Here is a 9,755-nt window from a genome sequence, read left to right as displayed (position 1 = left end):
TGGTTTGGTGTGGGGTTTTTTTGTTTGCTTTGTTTTGTTACTGTATTGGTGTTTTTACTGACTGTAGCTTCTATGTCTTAAATTTGCTTATACAGGACCAGACAGTAGTGGGGGGATCTCATCAGCATCCTATTGCAAGGGAGTTAGTGAGATCTGCGTCCTGGTGAGTGGAGAAGTTCATAAAACATCCTGGCTTATCACTGGTGCTGCATGGCTGTTGGAGGGTGGGAAATCCCGCAACAACGACCTTATCAGTAGCATGCCGTTATCTTGATGTGTATGTGTACTGTTGAGTTTAGGGCCCTTAACAGCCCCGGTTTCTCAATCTCAGGTCCTTTGTATCAAGAACAGGCCCTGAAGTTAGATATGAAGTACTTGTTTACCAGCTGTTGCATCCCTTGTCATCCGTGAGGAGGGTCGGTAGGCTGGTTAGGCCGCCGGTAGGTCTGTGTTACACAGTCACCGCTGCTGTGGCCATGAACAGGCTTGTTTCTAGTGAATTCCCCGTGCTGATTCCAGCAGAAATGCCCGTTGCCTGTGTGCAGCTCATATTCGCATTTCACCCCCTTCCATGTTCCCAGCCCTAGGGACCAAAAAATTGCCTGGTCTGCTGCTGTTTCTCTCTCCTAGCTCTGGGGCAACATTCCTCCCCGTTTGCTGGAGAGGGGGATGGCAGGAATACCGAAGGCAAGTATTTTTTCTGTGGTGTTGAGTGTTGTCTCTCCCTTACCAGGTAGGGCTGCCGACAGTTGGTAGCCTTTCTGTAGTCTGTTGTGTGTGTTTTGAGCTTTGCACATTCATTCTGGTCATGAATATGACTGTGTATGTCATGCGTCTGTGACTGTAACTGCAAAATGAATACTTCTGACTATATATTCTGCACGTTACATATTTCAGCAGTGTGTGAAATATAAGAAACCTTGAAATTAGAACAGCTCTTGTGCGCGCACAACTACTGTAGTGAGAGGGATTGTACCTTGTCTTCCAGGAAACTGGCACTGGAGTTGCAATAAAAATGTAAATGGCACTGCGTATTCATTTGTTATTGTAATTGCCTGGATGCAACTCTAGGATTGGTAGGAAAGAAGCAGAAATAACTTACTTGCAGTTATTTACCTGAACCTAGCATTTAATTTTTTCCTCTTCTGGGTCTGGTGTTTACCTTGGCACTTTTCTGGTCAGGCAGAGGGAAGTAAAGTCCCTGAAAGTAAAATGCAAGCTGCTTCTGCTTCCCACTTGGAAGCATACTGAGACAGCACAATTTCATCCTGAACCTGCACCAAGGAAATTACTGCATGCTTTTTTCTGATTTTGAATAGTGTTGGGAAATACTGGGTGTGACTTTGATCCATTTCCTCAGTGCACAGAGGAGTCATCTGCACATGGGTGGAGAGGCAAGAGGTGCTCGTTTCAGCCCAAACCAACTGTTCTAAGATGTGGGTGGCTGGAGGCTGTTTGCTTTTCTTATGGGCATGGAGACTACATGCACTTAAGATGTTAAAGTGTTTTTCTCGGCTAGTAGTAATATTATCAGTGTTTTACATCGCTTTTTCCCCCATTTTCCCCATTTCTTTCCTCCTCCAGTTCAGTAATGGTAGGTTCCATGTGTTACATGTCACATGATTCAATGACACATGTATATGTATATATATGAGGTGCCTGGTGACTCTGCTCAGACTGTGCTGAACTTCCCTCTTCAGAAGCACCCAGCGTTCCAGAGAAGTTTCCTGCCACTATGATGCCTGGGGGCTTAACTGAGCCTGAGCCTGCTACTCCCGAAGTCCAGCGTATCGCTAACGAGGTGAGTTGCGACCTCTCTAAAGATGAAGTCTCTGTGTGCAAAGGGCCGAGTCCTGAAGCTTGCGTAAAGGCTGGGAGAGCAGGTGGTGATAGTGAACCAGTGTTTAAACTGAAGAAGCTGGTGGTGAACACGGGAGTCCCCTGATTGCCAGTAAGTATTTCCTCAGCATTCTGCATAGGCAGTGTACTGGTAAGCCCAAGACAAACCACTTCTCTGTCTCATCTGATTCTTACTATTCCAGCACTGAGGTCGCTCATTTTAAGTGAAAGGTCGTGAATTGCAGGGGAAAAGATTGTGCCTGGTAGAATTAATTCTTCAGTGAAGGACATGGATAGGAGAAACCCCGTGGTCATATGCACTAAAAAAAGATACCTAGAGGACAAGGCTGTGGACAAACGGCATGTTCTGTGCTGGCATCTAGTGTTTTCTAGAGTCACAGCTTGATGCAGGAGCTGATGTTGGCGCCAGTGGGGCAGGGAGAGGCTGGCACACGGCAGGCAGGGTGAGTCCAGTTGCCCTGGTGGGTGGTTCCAGGCAGCGGTCCTGTCCTGGAAGCAGCTGTGTGAGCAACACCTCTGGAGGTGCTCTAACGCTCTGCAGTGCAGCAGCTCTTAAAAGAGCGTGAAGTGCATCCTGAGGAGCCGGAGGGGGAACAACATGGCATGGGAAAGGTCCTTTTTTTGTCTCCCATCTTGTGTTCCCACCCTCCCAGCCAGTCTCCTTCATCCTCCCAGCTCTGAAAGGTGAGCTTTTCCCCTTTGGCAACCACACAAAGCGTAACTTATGCCCTCCTTGAGGAAACAAAAGAAGGAAGTAGTTGTGCTGAACATGTTGGCCAACACTGCTGCACGCTCCTGTGTGTGCAGGGCTCCCAGCTCCATCCTTTGCTGTGCCACTGAGGACAGAGTTTGCCCCGGCACCATTCCGCAGCTCCTGCGAGCTTGCAGGCTAAGACCAGGCAATGATGAAGCCAGACGAAGGTGAGCTGGGCTGTGCGTGCGGAGGGGCAGAGCCACCAGGAGAGATCTGTAAATAGGCTGTGTGGGCTGGTGTCAGAGTCCAGTCCATGGAGGGTATAATGGTTAATAGCGTATTTACTTCTTGGAAGATATTTGATGTTACATGAGGTTTCTGATTTAGCAGAGTGATACAAATGTGCTGGTAACACAATATAGATGTAAGTTACTCTTAGGAAAATAAAGCAATTGCAATACACAGTTCAATCACAATACCAATGTGACCTCCATTACTGGTCTCTGTAATGTGCTCACCGTCGTGACGGTGGGCACCGTCAGTCACCAAGAAGGAGTATGTGGGTTGGAGCCAGCTCAAGCCTGCTGTTTTCTTTGAAATTCTTTTGTTTGTTATTTAGGTTTTGCAGTCCGTGTTGGGCAGAACCACGTATTCACTCCCCCCGTGCTGGTCTGTCTTACTCAGGGAGGCGTTCACCTTCTTTTAATGAACTCAGGGAGTTACGCCACCAGTGGATCCACTCAGCTGACATATCTGTTTATCTAATACAAACACCCTCTGTTCCCCTTTGTGTTGAGATAAAGTCAGCTTCTTTGCAAAAGCTGTGGTCAGTCACACCCTGCGTTATTTTCTGCTCATCGCCCTTGCCCAGCTCCTCTGAGCCTTCTTCCATTGTAGGGCTTTCTTGGCCAGTCACCGTGGGGGTTGCCAGAGTTGGGCACGTGTACGTGGGGGAGGGCTGGAGTATGTGATAACGGGTTAGTCAGGGGGGAGATAATGTTGCTGCAGAACAGAAAGAGAGAAGGATTATCAAAAAATGAGTTGGGGGACAGTGATTGAATTACTCCGGAGTGGTATCGCTGTCCCTCCTGTGCTGGGACAAGTGGCTGAAGGAGCAGCACTTGCAGAGCTCAGAAATTCCCTTTTACCTACGGAGGGGAGACCCTGGGCAAGGACCTGCGGCATCTTTGCGTATTTGCAGTCCTTGTTTCCTCGTGTAAGAGAGGGAAGGGGATGATTCCTGCCAGCTGGGGGGCTGTGAAATTTGCCTAATGACTCTGTGAATCACAGTAGCATCATTTAGGTTGGGAAAGACCTTTAAGATGATCGAGTCCAACCGAACTGATGCACCCCACGGTGCGTGCCGTGACGCAGCGCTCCCTGAAGGGCCTCCTTCAAACGCTGCTGACAGCGTAGCGCGCCAGATACCAAGCCGTGTTTTTAATGCTAGGCTGTGTTCACGGGCGATCGAAAGAGCCTGCCCTATCGCATTGTGCGTCAGCGATGAAACCACAGTGCTGAGCTCTCAGTGAGCAAGCATGGGCTTAAAATGATGGGAACGCTCGTTTCAGGCCGAGCTAGTGCTCACCACGTACAGGGCAAATATGGAACCTGAAATGTAAACTGCATGTGAATATGAGTCTGAAAGGTACAGATTTTCTGTTTGATTCCTGAAGAGGACTGATCTTAATTTTGGTATTCTTCCATTCTCAGTACCTTCAGGGAAATGAAAACACATTATTCTTCGCTCTTTATTTGCTGCATGGTGAAATTTTTGCCTTGTGCTGGGCACGAGAGAGAGAGAACTCTCCCTGCTCCTTTTCCTTTGAAAAAGCTCATGCTCCGCTGCAGAGGCTTTGCTGTAGTTGGTTCTCTATGGAAAATATTCTTGTGGAGACGCAGCTTACACTGGGGCAATCCGGCTCTGCTTCCAGCCAGATAGCGGTGTCACCCTTTGATGATGCAATTCTGTGGGATTTTATGCTTTGCTAAGCAGAGAAGCAACTCGTATGACTGGAATGAAGCTGTGAAGAGCATCTGCAGCCCTTGGGATGGCCAAGGTCTGTCTGCTCTTGGGATGTTCCTCAGGTACTTTCTGGGACCTGCCTGTGCTAGGCAGGAATGCCACGGGAGCGGCAGCCATCTGTAGGTGGATGTGCTGAGGAAGCCAATTAATTCTGTGCATTCCTGCAAAACGGGTGGGTGATGAGAAGCATTTATGTGCCAGAACAGGCTGCCGAGTGACGCTGCGCTGCTCTGCCTGACTTCTGGAATGCCTCTGCCCTGCATCGGGCCATTGGTTCAAGCTGTGTGTGCAGAGGAGTGGCTGTCACCCAGCCTGCAAAACATCGTTTCTGCTTTCTAGATGTCAGAAATAAGTTTCCGGGTTACATTGCCTTTCTGTAGGCAATTCATGTCATCAGATGCAAAGGACTGTAGTAAAACACTATTACACTGGTACATAAATCGTGATGCCTCAGACACCTGGCCAGCCTTCCACTGCTGCTCACAGCTGCCTCCGTCTCTACCCCCCGCCCTTTCAGCCTAGTAATTATAGGAACATTTCACCTCCGAGAGGACAGTAGCACTGTAATTGCTGCCGAACTTAAAAGCAGCCCCACATTTTCTGTACGTTTTCTACATCTACCTGAGCCGTGAGTGTGAATGCTGTCAGCACGGACCATTGTTTCTTCTGGAACTGCATTTCCTGCAGCTGCTACGTAGTGAAGGACTGATGATGTTTCTGCAGCTCTGGACTTGATTCTGGCTCACAATCTACAGGTCGTACTTTCATTTTGGGGGATGGAAGTACGTAGTTTAGTCCTGTACCTTTGTAACTGTCAGACTTGCTCGTACGTTACATGGTTCTAGGTGTTTAAGGAAGTGTTTAGTTTGAATTACATCTTTAGCTGCGGGGCTTCTACCAGCACTAGAATAACTTTCAGGAACTACTTCATCAGGTGGTTGTCTCGATACTCTCAAATAACCGTGTTTATTGCAAGTCCTTAAAGAAAAACGTTAAAGAGATCGAGTGCAGCTCTGAGGCTGTGAAACACAAGAGGGGTCCCCAGCCTCCCAGGCTGACCGGCATGGGTGTGGGTGTTCCAGGCGAGGGGGGCTGTCTTGCCCTGCTATGTAACAGTGTGGTTGACGTGGGGTGTACCCTGGTAGAGAGCGGGGCTTCGTTCCTCTCTCCTTCGACAAAGAATTCAAAGGGCAGCGGGGAGTCGTTTCCCTGTACCAAGCAGGAGAGAGTTTAGCTGGACAGCTTTCGGGGCAGGGGGACATCACCTAGGATTTGAAAGAATGCCGGAGGCAATGCTAGGAAAGAGGGCTGGAGGTTTTGGTGTAAATTGAATTGTTTTGGGGGGGGGGTTCTGGGTTTATTTCATTAAGGGTGCGTATCTGAAGAGGTAAAAATTGGAGTGGTAGGTGTGAAAGAAAAGCTTAAAATATGAACCTGCCAACCATTTTTCCCTTTCTCTTTACAGGTGAAGCCTCAATTTGAAAGCAAGGAAAACAGAAGATATGGCACCTTTAATGCCATCATATACAGGACTCAGGTGGTTGCTGGGATAAACTACTTTATAAAGGTTTGTATATATTATAGGAGGGAGTGCTTTGTAGTTAAACACTCTAGGTGACTCGTGCAGTGGCTTCTAGCAAGAAAGAGAAGCAGATGTAGTAGAAAACCACCTAATGTGACTAGCAGAGTTAGGAACTACCTCCAGATGCTTACAAAATTCCTTTTTGGCACTAGTGTAGAAAAGAAATATATATAAAAAAAACTTCTAAAACATGCCCTGTACTTCTTCAGATGTGAATGATAACTTAGAATCATAGAATTGTCTGGGTTGGGAGGGACCTTTAAGATCATCAAGTCCAACCATTAACCTAACACTGCTGAAACCACCACTAAACCATGTCCCTAAGAACCATGTCACCCCTCAGCAGCTTTGTTGCTCTTCTCCGGACACGCTGCAGCATCTCAATGTCTTTCTTGTAGTGACGGGCCCAAAACTGAACACAGTATTTGATGTGGGGCCTCACCAGTGCTGAGTACAGGGCGGCAATCACTTCCCTAGTCCTGCTGGCCACACTATTTCTGATAGAAGCCAGGATGCTGTTGGCCTTCTTGGCCACCTGGGCACACTGCTGGCTCATGTTCAGCTGGCTGTTGACCAACACCCCCAGGTCCATTTCTGCCAGGCAGCTCTCCAGCCACTCTGCCCCAAGCCTGTAGGGCTGCAAGGGGTTGTTGTGACCCAAGTGCAGGACCCGGCACTTGGCCTTCCTTATACCACTGGCCTCAGCCCATCGATCCAGCCTCTCCAGATCCCTCTGTAGAGCCTTCCTTCCCTCAAGCAGATCGACACCCTCACCCAACTTGGTATTGTCTGAAGACTTACTGAGGATACACTCAATCCCCTTGTCCAGATCATTGATAAAGATATTAAGCAGAACCAGCTCCAGTACCAAGCCCTGGGGAACACCACTTGTGACCAGCCGCCAACTAGATGTAACTCCATTCACCACAACTCTTTGGGCCTGGCCATCCAGTTTTTAACCCAGCAAAAAGTACACCTGTCCAGGCCATGAGCAGCCAGTTTCTCCAGGAGAATGCTGTGGGAAACGGTGTCAAAGGCTTTACTGCGGTCCAGGTAGACAACATCCACAGCCTCTCTCTCTTCCTCTAAGCAGGTCACCTCATAATAGAAGGCAATCAGGTTTATCAAGAAGGACCTGCCTTTCATGAACCCGTGCTGACTGGGCCTGATCACCTGGTTGTCCTGCATGTGCCGCGTAATGGCACTCAGGATGATCTGTTCCATGATCTTCCCCAACACTGAGGTCAGACTGACAGGCCTGTAGTTCCCCAGATCCTCCTTCTGGCCCTTTCTGTGGATGAGTGTCACATTTGCTAACCTCCAGTCAACTGGGACCTCTCCGGTTAGCCAGGACTGATGATAAATGATGGAGGGTGGCTTGGTGAGCACTTCCGCTGGCTCCCTCAGTACCTTGGGTGGATCCCATCCAGCCCAATAGACTTGTGTGTGTCTAAGTGCTGTAGCAGGTCACTCAACATTTCCCCTTTGATTATGGGGGCTTCATCCTGCTCCCTGACTGTCTTCTAGCTCAGGGGCCTGGGTACTCAGGGAACAACTGGTCCTACTATTAAAGATTGAGGCAAAGAAGGCATTAAGTACCTCAGCCTTTTCCTAGTTTTGCGTGCAAGTGCATATGTTGATGTTTTGGTTCTGCCAAAACAAATGTTGATGTTTGGTTTTGTTTCTGGTAGCGCCTACCTTCTAGTACTTTCTGTATTTTAAAAACCCCTTTTTCTGTTGTGGAGGAAAGATGGGTGATGCTTAATTTGGAGCCCTCTGGTAGCACCATTCATCCTCGACTAGAAAACCTTACCCATAAGCCTGGTCAGACATGCTCCCTTGACAAGGGTCAGAATCTTATTAAAGAAATTGGCAGGTAGGTTTTGGGGGATAGCAATTCTGCAGAGAGACATTAGGAGCATTTGCTCCACGCTTCTCATATTTAGTTGATCCCAGGAAGGACAGACACTGCCAAAGCCGCTTCTTTCTCAGGTCCTTCCTTAAAACAACTCTTGAACAGTAATTTCCGCTCTGTGGGCACCAGGGGATTGTTCCGACAAACTACCTATTATATGGCAAGTCTGAGTCTTACATGAACCATGTTCATCCCTCCCTTGCTCCTGGGAGAGGTGCTTTCACTTTGTGGGCAAGGTAGTGAGTAACGGAGAGGAGCGATTTAGAGGCAGGCTGCAGGAAAGCCGCAAGTCACGCTCAGTTGCATTTCTTCCCCTGGTGCCACCCTGTGGCTGACCCAGGCAAAGTCAGATACTTGCCTGCTGTCCGGCTCAGCCTCATGGCCCAACTACTGGGAAATGAAGACTGACACGTTATCGAAATTGGAAGAAATCCATTCAGAACACTGAAAACTGATGATTTGTCTCTACTTTCCCAGTCTTGCAAGTGACAGGAAACACCTATTCATCATAGCACTAAGTGGAATGAGCTCCGTCACAAGAGTCATTCTTTTATACGTCAGAATTTTCCACATCATTAATATTTTACCAACAGCAAACATGGTGCCCCGTCGCAGCCACCAGAAAGCACGTAAAAACCTCTGAGAGTCTACGGCGTTAAATTTTCCCTTAATACTATATCCCTCACACAGTGAGAGTTTAGCACCTGTTGTGCTTGAGTCTGTATGTACAAAATTACACACAACTCTAACGAGTCTTTACGTGAGGACTTTCTGGAGGGGAAGGTGAGTTTATAAAAGTGTTTCAGCCACTCTCATTCACTCCCGCAGGCACCAGGATGGGTTAAGATGTCTGTTCAGGCACTGATGTGTTTGCCATAATTCTGAAGACAAGGGATCCTGCCTTTCAGGTTGTCATTGCTTCTTTGGACAATGTGCTGGTTTTGGATAGATCTTTCTGTACCTTCTAGGACCTGACACTCTCTCTGCATCTCTGCCTCACCCCTGAGTCATTAAGATTTACTCACTGTCTCTTGTCTCCTATCCTTGAGTGTCCTGAGAAGCTGTAAGCTGATGTGCTGGGATCCTGATGACCTAAATAGGATGCCATCAAACCCTTTCTCCTTTTGTGCCTTCTGGTACTTCCACACCCAAGAAGTCCTTCTCGTTTTCCAATCAGTTCTCTTCAGGTGTAGACAGCTTCTGCTACCAGTTACTATCCAGACTAGGCTTAAGAGTTGTTGAAGTAAAAATGGAGAGACACCTCAAATTAAGCTCCTGAGCAAAGAGGTATGTAAAGAGCATCCTTCTGTTTGAACCCGCTTCGCCCATGATCCTCACTCTCCCACCATTTTGGTTTCTAGGTCCAAGTTTCTGATGCCGAGTATGTCCACTTAAGGGTGTTTCAGAGCCTTCCTCATGAGAATCAAGGTCCCAGACTTGATGGTTATCAGACTGGCAAAACCAAAGACGATCCTCTGACCTACTTCTGAGAGACGATGAGGAATGGCACCTCACTTCTGAAGTTGCATCCGTAACTGCATAAAAATAAAATGTTTGGAAAGCTATTTGTTGATCTGCTGCGTGTCATGTGTACATCTGCTGCCTGGCTAACACTTGAGTAGGCTCTGAAATACTACAGAAGGCTGTTTCTGCCACCTGAAGCACTACAGGTGTAAGG

At 47.9% G+C, this 9,755-nt stretch overlaps 1 protein-coding gene across 3 annotated transcripts; it reads left to right on the top strand.

The window, feature by feature from the left end:
* Positions 1-98: 98 nt before the first annotated feature.
* On the top strand, positions 99-9,635 carry LOC134523981 (cystatin-A-like). Of its 3 annotated transcripts, none has more exons than XM_063353553.1 (4): positions 99-163; positions 1,701-1,801; positions 6,046-6,147; positions 9,439-9,635. In XM_063353553.1, exons 2-4 carry the CDS (start codon positions 1,736-1,738, stop codon positions 9,565-9,567), a joined length of 297 nt encoding a protein of 98 aa, XP_063209623.1. In that variant the 5' UTR covers positions 99-163; positions 1,701-1,735; the 3' UTR covers positions 9,568-9,635. The 3 variants fall into 3 exon arrangements, with proteins under 3 accessions (XP_063209623.1, XP_063209634.1, XP_063209613.1); XM_063353564.1 differs by lacking the exon at positions 99-163 and adding an exon at positions 1,313-1,594; XM_063353543.1 differs by lacking the exon at positions 99-163 and having other exon boundaries at positions 1,550-1,801.
* Positions 9,636-9,755: the final 120 nt, after the last annotated feature.

This window comes from Chroicocephalus ridibundus, chromosome 1, assembly GCF_963924245.1.
Source record: "Chroicocephalus ridibundus chromosome 1, bChrRid1.1, whole genome shotgun sequence".
Taxonomy (NCBI): Eukaryota; Metazoa; Chordata; class Aves; order Charadriiformes; family Laridae; genus Chroicocephalus; species Chroicocephalus ridibundus.
This window is presented reverse-complemented; position numbering and strand designations above follow the sequence as displayed.